Here is a 21,528-nt window from a genome sequence, read left to right on the forward strand (position 1 = left end):
AGTCTAAATGGTCTGGAGGCTGTCACATGGACACATTCCTGCATTAGCTGCCACCAATGTGAACACAAGCTACTTCAGAACTTTCCGGGCCGTAAGCATCATGAATAGCAGCGTAAGTGTGGCCGTTGTAGTTTTTCCGCAAAGTTGGGCACATGTTAACACACACTGTTCCGTACAAATGATCGTGTTTAATGTTTAGACCTCTTACAAATTAAAGTCTTCATATAAGGGCATGATCTTGCCAGTTTTGGACACCTCTCAGCTCGGACTTGGTGCCTTTGTATAGGACCTTTTTTTCATTTTTATATTCAACGTGTAGTTTTATATAGGTGCTAACATACAAAGAAATTGTCGAATTAAAGCAAGCATTGTCTTTCGGGATGTTTTGACATCATTGCAAATCTCCCGCAACCCCCCAGTGGATCAAACATGTCCCAAAAAATTATCACTTTTATAGTTTTGTATAAGCATTATACAGTATAATCAACACGTAATGCCCATATGAGGACTTTTTTTCGTCAAGAAGCTACTTCACATTGAAAAAGATCTAGGGCTTGTAAAAAACATGAGATCCTACGCATCCCTGAAAGCTATTATTTTAAAAAAGGAAATAAACAGCAAATGTTCAGGGCACAAAAATTTGACACCATACAAGGTAATGTGAACAATGCTTCAGCAATATCATATTGTCTTTTGAGTAATCTTCTCCTCAGGTATTAAAACACACCCTCTTTTACAGTAAGGTGTTCCCTGGAATACTTTGAATACCTCCTTAAACAGGTTTTAGCGCTTCAGCACCACTGAGCCGCTTGAAGATCATGAACTTATCTGGTAATCTGTGTGAGATTTCAGCCCCAGCTTTGAAAAGTCTCACCAGCATTCACTGGAGCAAAGCAGCCAATCAGGAGTCACACGATGCAGAGGCACTCTCCAGTTTTGTTACTTGAACCGTGTCTCTCATTTAACACAGAGCCAAGTTATCTTTAAGATGTGTTTTTTTGAGCATGTCAGATTTCTGTTGACTGGATAAATTCCAGGTGATAGTATGAGATTCACTACTGGAAGGTTTATAGCAATTAGTTGCACACTTGAACTACAAACAAAAAGACCTTGACATGCACAAACCTGGTTTTAAGCCCAAATGTTTGTGTTTGGGTTTAGAACATTTCCAAGATCTCATTGGCTGCCAAATGCAATGCAAATCATTTGACTGGAATTTAGTTTACCCTGCCCACGATTTTAAAAACGTCCCTCTAAAGTTTGGCTTGAACGACTCTTTGAAAAGAGATAGTGGGATCATAGTAGTGCTTCATGTATTTGTAAAGGTCGCCTCATCAGCACCCACAATCTCATCAGAAAATGTCTCCCAAAATACTGTATGTTAAGTGAATATGATTTCATATTACATTTTGAAATACAGGACTCAAGATTGTTTTGAATTTTTTTATTACCCAAAGGCTTTCAGGATCACTCATCATGTTTGCATGATCAGACTTAGAGAGAAGGATTACCTTCAACTATTTTTTGTTTATAATCCTTGTTAATTCAAGCATCAGTTACTGTGAAAACAGCCTCCTGAAGCCCAAGTCTCCTCATACAACATTCTATACAGTGAATCTGTCAATTGTCTGGTCAAAAAAGAAATATACTTTTGACTGGAGAGACTTGAGCAAATCCTTTCAATGCCGCTGTCTCTGCATGTACCCTTCACCTTTATTTCACTCAGTTAGTGACCGAATTCTCGGCGGTTGTCCGAGACCTGCAAAACAAAACTTTATACTCAGAGGGGATGGTGAAATGTTTGTTTTGTAATTTGAGTGAACCGTTTAATACATAGAGTCAAAATAACAGCGCATTTTTATTCGTAGAGCCAATCCTGGCCGGGACGACTTGCGCTCTGTGACCTGTGCTGCCATGTTGTTGTTTTTATCGGTGGCTGAACGGATCATTAATCACTTCACTGTCTCTATATTCTGCTTGTTTTGACTTTTGACGGCAAGCAATTCCACATGTGCCGTGAACACATGAGGACAGACCTCACAGGACCAGCCCTGCATTGGCAGCGGTGTGGATTATATTATGTTCTACTCGGTTATGTTATTCTTGAGGTAGAGCCTTGAAATATTTGGATAATGTCCTAGTTGTCCGCCGATGGCCCGTGGCCACGTTCTCTGCTCAAAGTGCAAAAAAAAAGTAGGAACAATTAGAGGAGGGGGGCTGCATCCACACAACCCCTTGAATGTTGATTCGCCTCATTGGCCTGCATGAATAAACAATAGCTGTGGTCACCGACCCAGAGACTCCTCAAATCTGCTGATTATTTGTGTTCTACCAAGACACAATTATTGGCTCAAAGCACCAGGGAGGGACCTTTACATTATTTGACAGAAATAATAGGATATTTTTAGATAAAAACATGTTGTTTCCAATTTTCTGATTATATGTTTTTTTTTAATTTTGGTTTTATTGAGAACAGCTTTATCTTCATGTTTTTCAGTTTCCAAATTTTCCGGTGATTTTTAAGTTTTTTGGGAGGGGTTCATTTATTGCTTGTTTTAATGTAATTAACGGCTGATTGTTATGTGATTATTTTTATTTTTTTTTTTTTCCAAAGTGTTTTTATAAATTTTTTGGCTCATGATACACAAATTGCCATATAAACCCATTAGTATTGGCCCGCCTTGAGGGCACACGTTTACTGTGGCAAAAGCCTATAATAAACTCTACAAAACCCATTTGTCTCTAAGTGGGCAGAAGGGGAAAGTTAACATGAGTTACTCAATGCGTTCAGGAGCACATTCTTGAGGGGAGCGACACCGGGTCTGCAGGAAAGCAAGCTGTTTCTGAAACCCTGCCTTAAATCTCCCTGTTAAATCAGAATTGTAGAATTGAATGTTGCCACAGATGAGTGTTTTGTTTTGTTTTTTGTTTCGCTTTTCCTCGTATGGCAGGTTCAGCAGCGGATAGAGGGTTGACTAGGCTGGACTCAAAGGGATTAAATACCTCTAATGATGACAAAGGAAGGGGCGCAAGTATTGAGTCGCAACCAGCTTGGTGTTGGTGCTGGAGTGGCATTTCACACTAAACCTGGGACAGAAAGTCCCAGGATTAGTGTGATAAAGTTGATTAACTGCTTCATTCTGCTTGTTTAAGTTGCTTGTCTGCACATGTGTATCACAGATCTGGCCCTCTCCGCCATCCAACAGTAGGGGTCAGGCTTTCATTCATCAACCAAAGCACAAGCAGTTAACTGGCTTGGTGTTATTTGTGTGTTCAAGCTTTGCATGCCAGTGGGCCTGCCTTGAATAAACTGCATCTGGTGATAATTTGCTCCTTGTCAATAAAAGAGGAGGTAGACCTACAAAGACAATCATTTTTTAATTAACAAAAATGGCGAAATAACGAAAGACCCACACAACCTTTGTGTTGAATCATCTGATTCATCTTTTTTTTTTTTTTTTTCTTACAAAATGTTCTAATTCTCTTGGAATGATGAGTATTTTAGATCAAGTTACCCAGGGAGTGCTTCGAGGTGTAAGGTAACTTTGTTTGAAAGCATAATAGTGCCTGCCAATCAAGTGAGCTAATTGCACTCCTGCCTACCTCAAATTATTGTACTAGTTGACAGCATGCTAGAAAAATTTACCAGGTTGTTATTTCCCTCAAAAAGAAAAGGGACACCACCATGCAATGCAACATCTGACCAAACCGAACAGTGCAACCTGTCCTTCAAGTTTAATTTGTGTTGCAAATTGTTACATAAAGATGTTATTATATCATAGCAGAAAGTATGAAGCAAATTCAATTTTGCTGGTACTAATGAATGAAAACCATTTAGTCCTGAATCCAAAAAGATATGTGAGGTCTGTGGAACTACACCATTTCTTTATACATATCGCTATCCCGGTCACTAAAACAAAATGAGAAAAATCACATAGAACTCCTCCCCCAACAACTATTATTGAACTATTCTTTGACAAAATATAATTGCAGTGGCAATCACACAATAATCATTCCTTTGGCTGAAAGATTTAGCTTTCAGGTCTGTTTGCTTGTTTGACCATTTTGGAAATCTGAAAAAAAAAGAGGAAAAAAAAAAAGATTCTCATTGGGAGTCAGACCATGAGGAGGATCCAAATCCAGCATGCATTAATAATTGCGCAAAGATAAATTCCTGCACATATTAGAATGAAATGTTGAACATAGTGCGTTTGATGTATGAATGACTACATAATAATGTGGACATTCCAAGAGGCTAACATTCATCGGAAAAAAATACTTAAACTGTATATGTTTTTCTCACTACTTTGAAGTTGGCCTATTTGTGTTGAGTTATTGGTTCAGGTAGCAACTGATTAAAACAGCAAAAGAGAAAGCTGCATGAGGGTTGGTCTTTCACATACATTAGATATTTGAAAATTAAATATGCATGATGAAAGTTACGGTGGCTTGGCGGTCGGTAATTAAAATCAGGGATGTTTCGGCTCCGCATCTTTATTGAATATGTGCATGTTTATTAAGTGTTTGAGTTTGCACGCCATGCATGCACTGTGTTGTTTCCCTGCCAAATGGCTCTTGGTGTTTCTGCAGTAGTGGTTTGAGATCATGAGAAAGGCATGAGGCTGTAACGCAGCACTCTTCTCCTCCGGAGCTCCAGACACTCCCATCGCCTCGTGGCTCAGGCAACCTCTGCTCGGGCACAGTTTTAGCAAAGCTTTTAATACTCGATTAAGAAGAACTCCCATCACCCGAGGAATACCTGAAAGATTGCTCTTAAGTCTCTGCGAGAGTCACTGTAGGAACTAAGGAGGAAATACCTCTGACTTCCTCTCCCACTGTTCCCAACATCCTACCTTTCTTCTCCAGCCTCCCCACCCCTCAGTCACAAACGATTGCTTCTCCCCACCCATCCCTTCTCCTTGTTTTTGCTCACTGTTTTTGTATCCTTTTTTTTACAGGCAGTAACCAAGAAAACGTTTGGGAGCGACGACTTCCGATCAGCTCTGGAGAACGGCGTTCTGCTGTGTGAGTAAGTACCGAGCAGGCATCTTGCTTAAGCCACTCATTCATACGGAGCCCGCTTGTAGTTCTGCGCTCTCGTGGAAGTGTTGGTGATATTTCCCAGGCAGTTCCTCTTCTGAAGTATTATTGTTGCGCTCCACATGAATCGAAGTAGTGTTTCGACCGAGGCAGAACAGAGGTTGCATATGATGGTTCCTGTGTCAGATCTGTCCTTTGTGTTTGTTTTTGTTTTTTTTTTCCTCTCTCTCGCTCTCTCTTCCTTGAGTTCCGTTGTCTGCTTGACAGATGTTAGTGCTCTGCGGACAGGCAAAGTGCCATCCTCAATTTAATTAGAGTTGTGAGCAGCCATGCAGTGAATTCAAAACCTCAAGCTGAAAAACCACATTAGGGAGTAAGGACAGCCCCGCTTTCTCATTACACTGCATCCCAGTTCCGATGAGCCTTAAGAATATATTTATGCATGTTTGGCCTTTGCGTTGACACGTTAATGGCTTTAAATAGCTCCGTAATTGTCACTTTCAGAGATTAGCTGTGCATGACAGAGAATTCATTATTTGGAAAATGCATAGCAGTGCAGGTTGATGGACACAGACATGTTGATTTACACGATTCAGCAGAAAGCCGTAATTGCCAACAGCACAAGCAGAATCTTCGACAGCCCTTTTTGGCATCAGTTCAGAGAAGAAGACCCTTTCTATGCTGATTTGAGCCTTACTCGGTCTTTCCCTCTACTATCAGAGAAGAGAGACATTTTCATTCAGAGTTCACGTTCATGTTGTCATAGCATGTGGAAAAGGAAGCCGGAGATAAAATCGCTTTCACCTAAAAACCCGGCCTCTGCTCTTATTGTGTTAAGGTTATCGCAACCGCTTGGAATGTTCAGTGTGGGTCGCATACGTGATTATATCCTACTTAACGCTCAGTGTGTTATCAGATGAAAACATACCGACTTTCTATTGTTTCATCGCTGCACGACAAACTAGAGCCCAAATTCCATTTGGATTCATCATGTGTGTTTCTGGGTCCTTTGCCCCCCCTGCCACTTTTCCACCACTCAATCTCGATGTCCCACATTTGGCTTTCAATTACAAATAACGCTATAAACAGTTGCCTTTTGTTACGTTATAGGATGTGCAACTTTAAAATATGTTTCCTTCCTGTTAAAATACGTTTCTTTTTGTAACATGATTTAAACGATCTGCGCTGATTTAAAAATATAGCCTCCCTGATCAAGTATGACGCAATTCTGCTCCAACATGAACGCATCAAAAACAACGCGAGAACAATCTGAAACAAGTCATTATATGTGTGGTTTTTTTACGTTTGAGATGACCTTTTCAGCTTCTCATTACAGCTTCGCATTACTTACTTACTACATTAAACACACCGGCCTTATGTTGAATTCCTAACATTCGGATTGCATAGGCGCACATTGGAACATACAGAACAGCATTTTCAGTCTCCTGAAAATGTTCAACTAAATTTGTGTAAAATCATGCATGACAATTCTGCCCGGAGCTGGACTTCATGTGAGCTGCAGTGCAGACTTGAAGGTGACAGAATTTTATCAATTTTATTTTCCCCCAACTCAACCTCCACAGGTCTCTTAATGTGAGGTTTGGGTAACACAAAATGAGCTACTCTTGCAAGTAAATATTTTGGATTAAATATGACTGAAATCTTTTCAAGTTTCCTGTGAATTTGAAGCAGTTGAGAATATATTGATCAGGTAAAGTTAGTAAGTCTTCCCGCTTGGTTCGGTCGCCTTTTTACTCTTGTTTTCGAGGGGAATTCTGCTCAAAAAGATGAGGTAAAACTTGCTTTAAAGTTTTAATGAGTCAAAGTGAGCCAAACAATCAAGTCATTATTCTTGTTATTTTTCACTTCTCAAATATTAAAGAGAGATGTTATAGTTAAATCTCAATCTCTGCTTCCTTCATTACAAGGCTGTCTCAGAAAATTAGAATATTGTGATAAAGTTCTTTTTCTTCTGTAATGCAATCACAAAAACAAAAATGCAATAACATTTTGGATTCATTACAAATCAACTGAAATATTGCAAGCCTTTTATTATTTTAATATTGCCGATTATGGCTTACATCTTAAGAAAACTCAAAAATCCTATCTCCAAATATCAGAATATCATGAAAAAGTAATTTTTGTTTTTTTAATTGCATTACAGAAGATAAAGAACTTTATCACAATATTCAAATTTTCTGAAAAAGTCCTTTACATCACTCATTATCTGGAGGAGAGCTAGAATTTCCTTGGGCCAAACCATTTTATGGGTTTCTGGGATAACAATTTAACGAGAAAAAAACAAAGGTTAAATATAGATTATCTTTTGTCCCTGCGGTCTATTTTAAAAGTAGCAATATCAGTTATCTAAGTAAAAAAAATATCCTTTGGCATGCTTTTTCGCATTCAACTGAGAAATTTGTGCGTGAAGATACAGGAAGAAATTTCCAAAACTACTTTATTTAAAATCAGATTTGAATGGAGTTTCTTCAAACAATTTTAGATGTCAGTGTCTCTACTCAGAAGTCCTCACTGTATTCCTAGGAACTATTATCAGATGATTTGAGGTTTATATGAGACCATCTGTTTGAAGGTGAGTTTTGGGAACACAGAACCTGCTGTGTTTACATACTTGTGCGGCACCGGCCGTTTACTAAACTGAATCCAGGTGCCCACCATTAAACAAAGTAGTAAACACCCAACGCTGGGACCGTGCACTATTTCTTACATTTCTTACCAGTCTTGCCAATAACCAAGTGCTTTCACTGAAGACGTCACTTCCCTTGATGCCTTCTGTGTTTGTTTTGTTCACAGTCTGATCAACAAGATCAGGCCTGGTATCATCAAGAAGGTCAACAGGCTTCCTACTCCTATCGCCTGGCTGGTAAGTGTTTCTCTCAATTTTTCTTAAATTTGGGCCATTTTCTATGCCCTTTTATACCCTAAAGCTTTTGTCGCAGCTCGATTTACAATCATTATTTTGGTGGTTTCTTGATGACCTTCTTGATGAGGGTTACGTGTTCATTTGTATCATTGTCGCACTGACCCATACATTTTATACAGATAATTTTCAATGGTAAAATAGCTACAATCCTTCTGTTTTGGAAGTAATCAGGGGGATAATGGGCTGAGTCCATTAACCCCTCTATACCACTTCTCATTCTACTAAACTTAATGTAAAATCCAATGGTTGATTTATTTATTGCAAATGTAGTTTAAGACTTAAATGCAGCCTGCATGTATCATTAGGAACTGCCACACATGGATTCCATATTATGTCATTATTTCTGACTGGTGTGATTCTATTTGCAGACACAAATGTAATTTATGAACGGACATGTAGACAAAAAACTCACCATTTGTGGACTTGGGTCATGGATGTTTAAATGTCACCTTTAATAGCCTCAATAACAGATCTCCCAAATGTTACTGATGTTTAACACTGTTTTTGTCTCGTTGGGGATTTGCCGGTTGTGTGTTGACACGGCGCGGAGCCAGTAGCAGCCACCGAGCTGCTGGCTGCTGACAGGTTTGAGGAATAGCCTCCAATGAGAAGCGTTTGCCTCACTGACTTGTCGCCTCTCATATCCATCCACACTAATAAGTTCTGTGGGTGTAGAGCTGCTTGAGAGGCCACTGGCTGCATTCGAGTGCACCCTAAATATGATGTCTGCCATGCTTGAGGCTCTGCTCAATCAAAACCATTTATGACTGAAGGTCTTTGTACTGCCGTGGTAATTGGTGTTTTTTTTTTTTTGATTGAGTGACGTGAGGTCCGAAGGGGCCAGGGTATAGTTTACAGCGATCATTGTTTTACGTAAGTACCTGTTATTATGTAAGTCATTCTAAATATTTTGACAAGGGAGCCCTTCAAAATACACCTTTTCTAGGCCCGGTGATTTCTTCCAATCAACGAGGCGCGTAAAACAGAGTGCTCTCTGACCCCGATGGCTCAGCTACTGTTAATGTTTTGGGAGTGTCTCCATACAGGCTCTTGGGAAGTAGAGGGTTGAAAACCTTACCTTAAATCCACCCCTCGCAAGGCGTTCCCCTGTGGTTGTAATTGAATCCAGCTGCCAAAGGAATTTTGGAGAAGTAGCATTGAAGTTACTGGGTACAACAATGACAGGTTAACAGTGCAGGAAACGAGAAGGAAGTCGGGCTTAGTGTAATTGGTAATAATCGATTTGACCGAACGGAACCCTGAAAACGTCATCAACTGTCTTATGAAATAAATGGCCGTACCTGTCTGCTTCTAATGGAACTGGCCAGGCACCTGCTGAGCTAATGAGGTATCTCCTCCGTCAGTAGCCGCTCCGTGGTATTTCCTAACCCGGGCCAGAACCTGAAAATCATAAATTCTCCAGTAAATGTGAAAGCTCCCGGTTGGCCTACAGTGAGCACTTTCTGCCAACCACATGGAGAAAAGTGCAGCGTTCTTCAAACATTACTCGCTCTCACTCCACTGTGAGAATCGCTTCTCTTTCAAAGTAGGGGAGTACCAATCTCATGTTTGTACTTTCTTCCATCGTTCATCTTTAAAAATAGTACCGTGTCTGTTCTTAAGCTCTCGGTTTGCCCCCGACAAGATAAGCTGTCTATCTCTCTGGAGTGAGGATCGTTGTATGGAAAGTGTGTTTTAAGGGTGTAATTCTTGAAAGTGAAACTAATACTGAACTGCCTTGAACTCACTGTTTTTCTAATGACCAGCAGGGTGTGATTTCCGTAGTTACAAAATAAGGCTTTCTGAAAGTATTATAAAATTACCCTCGCTCAGATCATTGATGCCAGTGGCAAATTTATCTTTTTTTGGCATAGATAAATATTTGTTTGGTGTGAAATATACAATAAACCCAGGCATTGCTTGTATAACTTATAACTTTTGTGTGCCTTTATCAGATCAACCTCTTGCTCCTCTGTAATTTTTTCCAAGTATGGTAACTTTGTCCAGTACCTGAACTCAGGTTCAGAACCGAATGATGAAATCACTCAAGCTATAATCACTTACACAGTCAGTCTTCCCAAGAAATGTAATAAAGTAGTGATTTTTTTTTCTATTGTAATTTGGAAGGAAAATAGAGTAGACAAAAAAGTGAGTGTGCTTGTTTTTGAAAGAACTGCTTTCTTCCTGTTTGAATGACAGGCAAACAGGCCACATTAACTCTCCAATGTGAAAATATCTGCCATCATCTCAATAAGTGTTTTTTTTTTTTTTTGTTTTCCCTCAGTTTTACCATTTGAACTATTTCAGGTCCCAAAATAAATACGAAACTTCAGTTCTGGCAGAAAAAGAGCATGGGATTTGAACAGGCAAAAATGGAAATCTGTTGGTTTGCAGAATATTTAGCAACATTGGCTCCAGGACAGGACCTATTCTTTGCTCTAACTTGTGTCTAAGGAAATGTCAGCACACTTCTCTGTCTGTTTGTTAACACTTAGTGGCTTGGACGTATGGTTTAAGTGTTGGAACCTTCTGTGATTTTAACAGCGTCGATAATTGGGATAGAGCGATAGTGTCCGATATGGCTCCATCTGCCTTCAACTCGCTTTAAATTCACTTTTTTTGGGGGGTGTGGCTGTATTTTCCTGGCACACAACACCTCCTTGGTGAATCGAGGTAGCAGTGGGAGGACATGATGACATTTAATTGGCCCTGAGGGTGTATTTACTTTCTCTAAATGCCTGTGTAATCATCTGCACAATGACAGACATTTGACCATGTTTTGGTACTGTGTTTGCTTTGTATTAAGTCTTGTTATGACTGGATGTGACTGATGGGACTGGGGGTATTTTATTGAGCATATCTCAGTAGAACCAGTGCTTAGTGTATTCCGGTATTCTTCTTTCTCAGTTTATTGTCCACAGGATTTGAAAACATGTAGCCTGATATTATAACCAAAGCTTTGCTTGGTGTTTGAAGCACAGCTAGAGGTCAGTTGAGGGTAATTGTAGACTATGACCATCTCAGACAAAGAATGCTGCGGAAAAAAAAAGGGTGACCACAATGATCGCTCAGATGAAGTCCCTTTGCAAATCAGACACTTTGGGTGCCAGCCTCTCTTTCTCTCTCTCTTTCTCTCTCCCTGTTGATGAGAAGGGCTAAACTCAGGATCCTCAAGTCTGCATGAAAGGATTAGAGGCTGCTGGATGGATACAGCATATTTAGCAGGATTATGTGCAGGCACAAGTCAGCATAACATTCCTTCAACATCATTATCTCTGCGTGTTCTGGAACTGGCTGATGAGGGGGTCGCTTTAAGTGTGTTTGTAATGCCCTTTTAGCCTGTTAGATTCATATATGGAGTAGCATTAAGTTTGCCTTTAGAACTGACTGGATGAGAAGAAATGATACATACTGTAAATGTGTGTTTTGTTTGATATTGAAAAAACTAAAACATAAGGTGGAGATGTACTTAGCAGCAATCAAAAGTTCAGCTATCTTTTCTAGCTTTTTGAAATGATGTTTAAAGTAGCCTGCACCTGAAAGTCAACTCCGTTAGATCTGTCTTTTTATCTAACAATACAAAAGCAAAATAATATCGGAAATGACAACGCCACTGTTGACAGCATCAACAGACACCATGATATCATCGCCCATGACAACAGGCCAGATAGGAATGATGACACAACATTAGGACAACTACAGCATGATAGCAATGTCATACAAAACAAAAACAACGAATTTTCAAGAAATATTAAATAAAAATGACAAATTCACTATGAAAGATGACAGTAAATAATTTGTTTGAATCATCCAATGTGTATCCAAGTGTAAAATCTTCAGAATCAGGAGTCAAAGGCTGTGTAAGGCCTTTCAGAAGCTGTCTATATACAAACAAGGAACACACCCTGCTTGGGTTTCCAGCCAAGGAGCAGTTTCCAGAGCCTTCACAGTGATCGGAACCGCTTAACAGTTCATTTAATAATTCTCACCGATATAAAGGAACTCAAAGGGAGTGGGGGTGATAACAAAAGGTGAGACATCATGTGTACATTGTTTGAGTCACTGTACACGCTGAGCTTGTCAAAAGTCAATAAATATCGAACAATGTCAGGAGAAAGAATGTCTTTTATGAGCCACATATCCCAAAGCCTTTGTACTCTGTTGTTTAATATTGTTCTATATGCCTGAGGTTTTCAAAGTGAGAGGTGGGCCTCCTTGTGCGTGGGGGGTTGAGCTCCAGACCCTTTAAGGGGAGGCTCAGTAAATGGGTGTGAAAGTGAGGTTAAAAACATAATGAATGTGATTGAATTGAAAGTGATCGGACAAAAACAGAGGTCGGGGGTAAACGGTTTGGAAGGAGATTAACTGCTTTTTACACATTTAGTGAGAGTCAGAAATGAATAGCCGATTCAAGGTTGTCATGTTGTCCGTCGCGGGTCATACCTCACAACAATATCAGGCAGCCACAGCTCCGAAGCTGTGTCGCAGGGATTAATGAGAACAATCTCATACACTTTTAGGGATTCATTAAAACTAAATAAACTAAGCCTGTGCCTGAAAATCAATTCCATTTCTGATTGATCATCTTCTGGATTGTCTAATTTACCAACGGCGAAAAATGAGGTCCCTAAGTGTCGTCCCTGCTTTGTCCTGGCAGACTGTCTATGAGCCAACAGTATTTGTTTTTTTTTTACACTGTATTAATCTCTTGCGGGAAATTGTCCTCCACGTTTAACCCATCAGGGATGAACCACGAGCAGTGAGCAGCCACTTAGTAGCGTCCAGGGAGCACTTAGGGGTCTCAAAACTATAGATTCTTGGCTATTCTGTTTGAAAGACTTGGATTAAACACCGAAAACAGGAAGTGAAAAAAGGTGGCAATTCAGTGAGTGACAAACATTATTGAAAAGGTAAAATAATCCAAGCGTGGTTATGGAGAAACCCAAGATGTGAAACTCTGACACTCGGTCTATGCATTATGAAAAAGACTAGCATCTTTATCTTAGAGAAAAAGCAGGAGAAGGAAGATTCCGGTTCTTAGTTTTTGGTCCGTAGAGGACCAACGGTGACCTGCAGGGCCTGGCAAAGTGCTGTTCAGGGGACGAGCAAAGCTGTAAGCCGGCGATGCCAACACTCAGAGGTCAACTTGCTAATAAGCATGTTCAACATATAAAAATAGAACAGCCTTCCCCATAATTATTCTGGCCCATGTTGATGTCATGAAACCCTCTTAAGCAGTGTGTCCCAATGGGAAGTGCACTTGGTTTTTCTGCTGGGATACACCCCAGAAGGAATGGTTTGTATAATATGATGTACATGCATAAAATGACATATTTTCATTACATTGCAATGCAAAATCACACAGATACTTTAATCTTAATGCAACAGAGAACAATCGGCATGCCGCAGGAGAAACCACATTTCTATTCCGAGATGTTAACGGACTTGTCGTGGGGAAATATTTTCAAGTTTCTATTACCAGTCGTCATCCTTCATAGCAACCAAACGTCTCCAAAATATTCCACCACCCCACAGATTCCACAGGTGTTACAGAGTAAAGGGCTTGGCAGTGAGGGCGTGTGTGTCAGTTTTACACTCGCATGGCCGGTTGGGTGGGACTTTTGGAAAGCTCCGATGTTATTCTTCCTCATTTTGGCTTTTGTCTCCACCCTATCGCAGCCGATAGGTAGCTTTTCTGCCGTCAGTCAGGCAGTCACTTCCCCCCTGCATGTGTTTGTGTGTGTTTTGCACTGGGTCGCTTCTTATTTGCTGCACACATGCTCCTCCCTGTCCATCTGTGTTCTGTAGGGATATGAACTTTGGATGCAGTGGCTTGTAGGCTCTGTCCCTGCAATAGTGAGCTTGAGTAGTTATTGTTAAAGCGCCAGTTCTTATCCCTGCTTTCATCTTCATCCAGGACAACATTAATGTCTTCCTCAAGGCCTGTGTGAAGCTCGGACTAAAGGAGGCACAGCTCTTCCACCCAGGAGACCTTCAGGATTTATCATCAAGAGTCACAGTCAAGTAAGTTGAAACCTCAAAAGACTTTTAAAATGTTGAACCAATTAGACACCCACCCATCTCAAACAGAGCTACATTTGACTCCTCCTTCCATGAGACATTAGTCAGTGTCTTTTATTTAAGTCAGAATGGATGGTTGAATACGCTGCTATCGCGGACAATATTTAGGAGCACATGTCTCATGTGAGGAGTGATTCAGACTAACAGCACTGGTGCTAAAAGGTCGGCACTATTTTCAGTGTAAGAGTTTACAGAATTCTTAACCTGCGAAGGTGAGTCAATCCAAAAATGCACCCTCGGGTCTTATTGAAACTGTTTCCTTATTGTCTTTTTTTTAATGAATCTGGCCATCATTTAGTCACTAGAAGGCTTGTTTACTTCGAGCCACATATTGTAAATAGAGGTGTGTTTTGACAGTTTAATGTTGATCCACCTGGGTGCCACATGGCTTGAATTTCAGGACATGTTATTTATTGTGTTTCTTTTATTTTTGATAGGCACAGTTGCTTTCTTTGAAAGATGAGAAAAGGGTGTGTAATGTTGAACAACCTGTTCAGTTTCTACACAGGTGTGTCTTGAGGAGTGTTTTCAGTCTCCCACACAGGACAGTGACATGACATGAAAAGTGCTTCAACAGCAATCGAATCTTAACATTTGAATTCAGCAGCAAAAACAATACTTTAAGTAGCAAAGTGATGTAGTTTTGTGTTGTTTTTTTTTTGTTTTTCCTGTCGCTGGACATACGCGATGCTCTTGTTCATTCCAGTCCCTTTGTTGCCGCAGTCTTGTTGCCACAACCTCTAAGAAAGTGTTCCCACAATCCAACCATGATGCTGAAGTCAGACGTTCTGAAATAACATTGATTTTGAAATAGTGGTCACAAAGACACTGTACTTAAAGACACACCCTCCACTCATAGCTGAGGACATGCTGCACTAAGATACCAGAGTTTATGATAGTGTCATCATTTCGTTACGCAACATTATCTATTATCAGTTGTATTCGCGTCAACAGAATAGCACGTTGTTATGGCTTTCCTTTGATATTTAATATAACTTTCTCTTTGATTTTCCTTCCTTTCAGATGCTTATTTTGGAATTTAAGTTATCAGCTTACAGACAGTTTGTGAGAATAAGCCCTTGAAACTTAGATGCCGATTAGCATAAAGAGAATGTTCGGTAATTAAGTTGAGGACGTTCGACACAGAACTTTGTGGGAAAAGATCTAACACTTGCATTTCCAGACACATATGGTTTATTTTTTAGACATTGTTACTTTGATATTTTGAGATAGTAAATAGAGATATTTTGATTCGTTTTTCATGGAGCTTCTACAAGAAGAGTGTCTTCAGTGAATGAAGGTGTTTTCACCTCGATAATATACTTTTGGATTTTATGGCCCCTTATAAAAGTTTATCTGGCCATTTTGGGAAGTTGCTGGCCTCGGTGAACTGAACCGTGCACGGTCCCCCTCTAATCTCAAGGCCTAACACGTGAAAGTGAAAGCATGTAGAGCCCCTGAATGAACATACATATTTTTGCCTTCATTACATAGCTGATGTTACCAGTGTCTCTTTCTCTGTTTACACATTTGCATATTTCAAATCTCCAACCGCAAGTCTATGAGTTTCTTTGGGACTATGTGGGTCGTGACTCAATATGTGGATTTGAAGGGGGGGGGTCGGTCCTATTTTTGGGCTCACAGGGGTCGGTTTGACAACCAGGATTGATTGGAATGGTGTTGGTACTCGGAAGACGAGCTTAAAATAGTGCGTTGTTCCCTCCCACTGCATTCTACACTCCACGGTTGTCACGACAGCTTACCTGTGCGTGTGAAAAAGAAATTTGAGCATTTGATCTTGTGTTGATTTATTTTTCTTGCGCCTATAATTTCTTGATTTAAAAAAAAAAAAAAAAAAAATCAGAGTAAGGATAAAATTACCAGAGTATAAACAGACCTGTTGACAGCGATCGGTACTCCTTAACTACATGACCTTGCTGCTGCTCAGACTGTGTGAGTCAAGATCACATTCTGGAATTTGTCATGAAGTTTTTTTTTGTTTTTTTTAAATCTTATCTTTTGTTTTTTCCATTTGTGATTCATAAAATGTCCAATAGATGTTTTCCAACTGCAGCATTTATAACTTAAACATGAACGAATAGCAGACTGAAAAACATGGAGAAAGTACTGACAGCCATGTTTATAGACTATTGGTCTTTCTGTTTCTCTCCGGCTTATCAAGAGCGAGGTAAATGAGGCAGCGAGTGAGCGAAAGTTGTCTCCATCAGCTGTCTTTGCGCCTGGTGTGTGTCCAAGCTCTTGTCCCTTAACCCAGTCTGACAGGTGCTGTGCTCAGCGTCCCTGTTCCCTGTTTGGACAGCAATACGGCCGGTGTCCTTTTGGTTCGCTAGCTCTACACTCTCGGTTCTACAACCGTTTTTAGGCTTCGTAAAAGAAAGAAACATTGTGAATTAGTACCAGAATGCATTGAACAGATTTGCTGATCTACTCATTCACATACAGGAGGTCTTATACAAAATGTTGGAAGCACAAGCTCTGTAAAAATAGACATTTGAATATGATAAGGGATCATAGGAATTGTTAGTTTTATGACATGTCGTTGAAATATTTGCCCCCACCCATTCATTTGAATAGAAAAAAAAAGTAATTGCATAATTTGATTACCGTCACATATCGTGTCTTAAATCAAACCACAGATGAAATGGTGCGAAGGCACCCTTTCAGATCATGCTTGACCATTGTCATGGAAGTCATAAAAGAAATCGCTAAATGTGAGTTTTGACCTTTGAGCTTTGCGTGTTTTATGCAGTTGACCTTACCACCATCTGTGGTAATTGCCTCATGTTGTGAAACACGCTTTCTGATAAACGACTTTATCAGTAACAAATTCATTCAATATCAAAATTGCCATATAGAAAGATCAACCGTAGTGATCCAGGCTGAGTCTGATAAGAGGAGACTGCGCTCGAAGGTTAGGTTCGCTGAAAGATTTCCACACGTTGTCATGTGTGCGGTGATAGACGCTCACAGCAAACAGCCAGAGGGATGATACTGACCAGACCGGTGATAGATACGACTTGCAGTTTTGCGAAAGAAAGCTGAGGGATGAAACTTGCTGGTTTAAAAAAAAAAAAAAAAATCACATTGTAAAATAAAATAAAGAATCCAGCCGAACAGAAACCTTTTAACTGGAATGACGTGTGAGAATACAGACCTGAGTCATAAAAAGCAACTCAGTCAATTCAAGTCTGCATGTGCATACATGTGTGTCAGCGACAGGGAGAGTGAAAGGTACAGACAGGTAGGACCGGACCGGCAGTGTTGTCACACACCTTTGGTCAATTTTTAAGTATTTTGATAATTGTGTGGAACTTTGCTGATGGCAGTTTTCAATTGTACCTGTCTCAAGTGACATGTTGCACCTTCAAGTATTCTGTCCTAAATAAAAAATAAATGGACAAGTTGCTATAAAGCCCACCATAACAGATGATGATGATATTTTGAAATCGAGTACCCCCGATTTTAAAATTTCATAATTCTGGGAGATATCGATCCAATTGCATTTCTTCCTGGCTGCTATTGACTCACATTGCATCAAATGGCTGTAGCTACAACGGAAACATTTAGCCCAGTTTAAAATTTTGCATTAGGTTGAACATGGACCGCCTCTCTGACATCTGTGAGGAAGGTCAAATAAGACATGTTCCCCCTCATAAGAGTATGTCAGGTGACTCGACACCAGATGTTATTTTTATTGCTGCCATTAGTCACAAAGTTAAGACTATTTCAAGGGAAGGGGGAAACAACTGTCACGTAACGTGACATGGCTGATGTTGTGTTGATTCTGTTTAAAGCAGCACACACGCCTGGCTATTCAACCTAATACCCACACACACAGCTGAGGAATATTAAAAACTGTAAATGTCATCCTATTGAGATCCAAACTATATTTTCCTAAATTGGGGAAAATCAAGTGTCACAAACTGTAACTTCATCTCCATCAAAATAGAAATCTTTTTAGAGTTCAGAAATATCTGAAAAAGGTTAACTTACTCATTAATATCAGTTCTTTCCTGGTCATTTTATTGCAGCTACGGGCTTTGCTCCTGTGTGTGACCAGCTTTTCTCATTCATTTGGCCTCTGGAGAGAACACATCCCCTGCTGAGAGGTCCAAGGTCCAGGTGGCTGCCCTTTGATTAAGCAAATTATTGACAAGGGTTGACTGCTTCCTAAACTAAAAGAATAAGGTTCCACAAAACTTAGTTATTCAGGGTTATTCAATTTCTTGTCCGCTGAAGAATGTGAATGACTGTCTCCGATCAAGCGGTAGATAGGAGAGGCCATGTGGTGCAATTATTGTGAGATGCACTCCGGGCTACAGCTCAAACCCACTCATAAACCTCCAGGAGGAATATACTTTTCCCCTGACAAATATTTTGATGACAACAATTAAATCAACATACAGTATATCACTCTGGCTTATGTAATGCGAATATTTCAGCAGTTAGAGAACGGTTTTATGTAAATGTGATGAACAAAGTGGCCCATGTGTTAGTGTTCTAGGTGTGGTTCAATGAGCTACCACTCCCCGCTGTACCCTAATGCTTTCATATATACGGTGCTGGCTTCATGTCATATTGCAACGCCATGTGAACTGTGGGAAGATTGTGTAAGCAAACCAACGATGATGGCGAAGGTTCAATAAAGCCCAACACAAGGGTTATAGTTGTGTGATTCTATGAAGTGGAGAAGGAAATGCCAGCCTCACCCTGTTCTCTCGCTTAACAGAGGCTGCAGTGTCTGATAAGTGTGACACAGTGATGCATGGCACAGCTGATACCGCCCTTCAAATGCTCATATTGGAGCATTTTTAAAGCTATCTTGAGTGTGTGCGGAATATTTCAATGCAATCACTGAACTTGTCCCCGGGTGTGTTGAATCCAGCGGAGCAAGTTCTCTTCATCACACAGGTAGCGCCTTTCCCTAATATATGCATATGCAGTCATTCAGTCCCTCTGTATGGTGAGTAACATGTTAGACCTCAGGTTAATCTCAGTACACGGGTGTCATCCACATACAACCATCTACGCTCCTACAACATAATCGTGCTGCTTCTCCGTATAGGCCACAAAAGGCCACAAGGACTCATCAAGCGAAACAAAGAGACAATTTACTCCCCGTGGCAGTAGGATATTTGTATAACATTTGAATAGTTTTCACGCTTGTGTAGCTGTTTTTGCTCCAGTTTTTCTAGGCAAACTTCAGCTTTCACAGGTCAAAGGCTTATACTTCGAAGTGTAGCGTCAGTCCCTCCCTAGAGATATCATAAATTTGTAACTATGACCTCGATGAGGAATTTATTGCAGGCTCTTTAATAAATCTGCTCTCTGTGAGAATCATTATCCAATCACATTAAATCCATCAGAGAGATGTGATTTAATAGTAACCTCAGCGCCCGGTTTAAAAAAAAAAACGTTATACGAATAGATGTTCTAAATATTTCCCATGGATGAACAGTAACTTATGCTTGATGTTGACCAATATGGTATTTAACACCGATTGGATGATTTGTCAACGTTGGAGGCTGAAAGAACAAAGATGTCACAGGCCGTTGAGGAATCTCTCGCTTCTTAACCTCAGTGAGAGCATGGTGATGAGAAAGTCTGTCAGTGCCAGTTTTAAATCCAGAGAGTCTCCTGACAGAACTGTAGTGAGCCACTCTGCACCATGCAATAAACAAATACTTGTTCGACCAAGATGCAAAGCAGAGGATTCAGACACCACCATCTGAAAAAAAAACATCTGGAAAACAATACCAAAAATGCTTCCATCAGTATACCAAACATTTAATCCAGCGGGAGTACTTGTCGCATTAGCTATAATTTTTTTTTCACGGTATCTTTTCTGTGCACAACTTGTGCTAACCAGACTCCAGTGATATTCTCCTGATGAATATGCTCAACCACATGAGCTCTCAGCTGATGCAAAACAGGTTACAGCAGAATCCTAAGGCAGTTGCAGGCATCAAAATAGCTTTTTATGATTTTTTTTTTTTTTCATGTTCCGTTTATCTTTTTAAACGCTCCACATGAGTAGTGCAGGAAGCAATCGGGTGATGATTTGTCAAACAGGAGAGAACACCAGGCTCTGAAAATTTTTTTTCAAGTTGAACAATTAGAGTATTTCTTTTCATCCCCCTGCCCATATTGGTCACTTAAATTAGAAAACATAGAACTATAATCGCTCTTTACTGTATGCAAAATAAGAGGTTGAACACAGTGTGGGTTGAACAGTTTCCATTTGAAATCTCATTCGTATTAATATTGTTTTGTAACAAAATATGACTATATGTGCTTTGCATTTCTGTTTAAGTGCACTTGTATTATGGGAATAAACTATGAGGAAGACTGGCATTTCTGTGCAAAGAGCTTTGTGTAGCAATTGTCTCACCGCATGATTGCAGGAATGTGTAGCATGCAAGAAGGATGTGAAAAGACTGTATATAGTTTTCGGCCATTGTTGCTGTCAAATGCTGCAGCCCATTATTGCTGATGAAAGGCATTTCCTAATCGTATAGTCAAATTAGGTGACAGGCACACAATGCACATAAGAAAAAGGTGATATTTGGCTGAAAAGTGAAGCTGTTTTTGTTGTTTAGTTTCACAGAAAGAGGAACGAGCTCACATTTCAGACTTGAAGGCGATTTACTACTTGCCAGGTCAGCTGACAAACCCTAGAAATATAAGTATAGATGTATTTATTTATCGCAACAGTAAAGCTGCGTTCATTCGATAAATTAGCCGCTTTTGTGTTCATCATGATTTGTTACGAGAAATAGCCGCCGTGCACAATGGAAACCGTTTAATCCCGATGCTTTTCTTTATGGTTTGCGATGGCGTTTTTTTTTTTCAGAAATGTGTTTGTTTTTCTTTCAGCCTTTGTGTTGTGTGAGGGTGAGTGAAGGGCTGACAGTAGTCTAGATTGTGCTCTCAGTTTCCAGCTCTTTCACTGCCTAACATAGCCCGCTGTTCTTTTATTGTCATTTTCTCTCTCACTCACCTCTCTTCTCTGCTATTTCTCTCCCAGGCACCAAGAGACCAACAGGAGACTGAAAAATGTAAGTGGAAAAATATTCTCTGATGTGCCTTTTTGGAGAGTTTAATTTGTTTACTTTTCATCCGTCCGTAAAGGGAAAGAACAGTTCATGTGTCACCGGAGGAGAGATTAAGTTAAAGATAGGCCATTAAAACTGTTAACCACCATTTGGTATGTTATGACATCCATTTACACTCAGAAATACAGCTGAATTTTATCTTACTGCTTAAAATTACATTTCTCATCAATTTTCCCAATACATAATCACAATTACTTTATTAATGTGGGTCAGATAGTTTGGACTGATGAACTTACAACAGGCTTGTCTCCCCTTTGCACTTTAAAAAGATATTTCTGGAGCCCTCGCAACTATCTTATCTTAGCTTGCGAGAGAAACAAAAACTCT

General features: G+C 39.9%; 1 protein-coding gene across 20 annotated transcripts in view; it reads left to right on the forward strand.

Annotated features, from left to right (window-relative positions):
* lmo7a (LIM domain 7a) overlaps window positions 1–21,528 on the forward strand; it is a 49,109-nt gene that overhangs the window by 2,018 nt on the left and 25,563 nt on the right. For 18 of the 20 annotated variants that reach the window (XR_015106022.1, XM_086144977.1, XM_086144987.1 and 15 more), the window contains exons 3-6: window positions 4,959–5,029; window positions 7,855–7,924; window positions 13,902–14,008; window positions 21,114–21,144. Coding sequence is in view for 17 of the 20 variants with exons in the window: in XM_086144977.1 (XP_086001103.1) it covers window positions 4,959–5,029; window positions 7,855–7,924; window positions 13,902–14,008; window positions 21,114–21,144 (279 nt within the window). In the remaining 3 variants the exon portion in view is untranslated. Of the gene's footprint in view, window positions 1–4,958; window positions 5,030–7,854; window positions 7,925–13,901; window positions 14,009–14,149; window positions 14,278–21,113; window positions 21,145–21,528 lie in introns of those variants that run through there. The other 2 variants (XM_086144989.1, XM_086144990.1) reach the window with 2 other exon arrangements.

Source organism: Fistularia commersonii, chromosome 4 (assembly GCF_037954325.1).
Source record: "Fistularia commersonii isolate RoL2024-O1a breed Wild chromosome 4, RoL_Fcom_v1.0, whole genome shotgun sequence".
NCBI classification, from domain to species: Eukaryota; Metazoa; Chordata; class Actinopteri; order Syngnathiformes; family Fistulariidae; genus Fistularia; species Fistularia commersonii.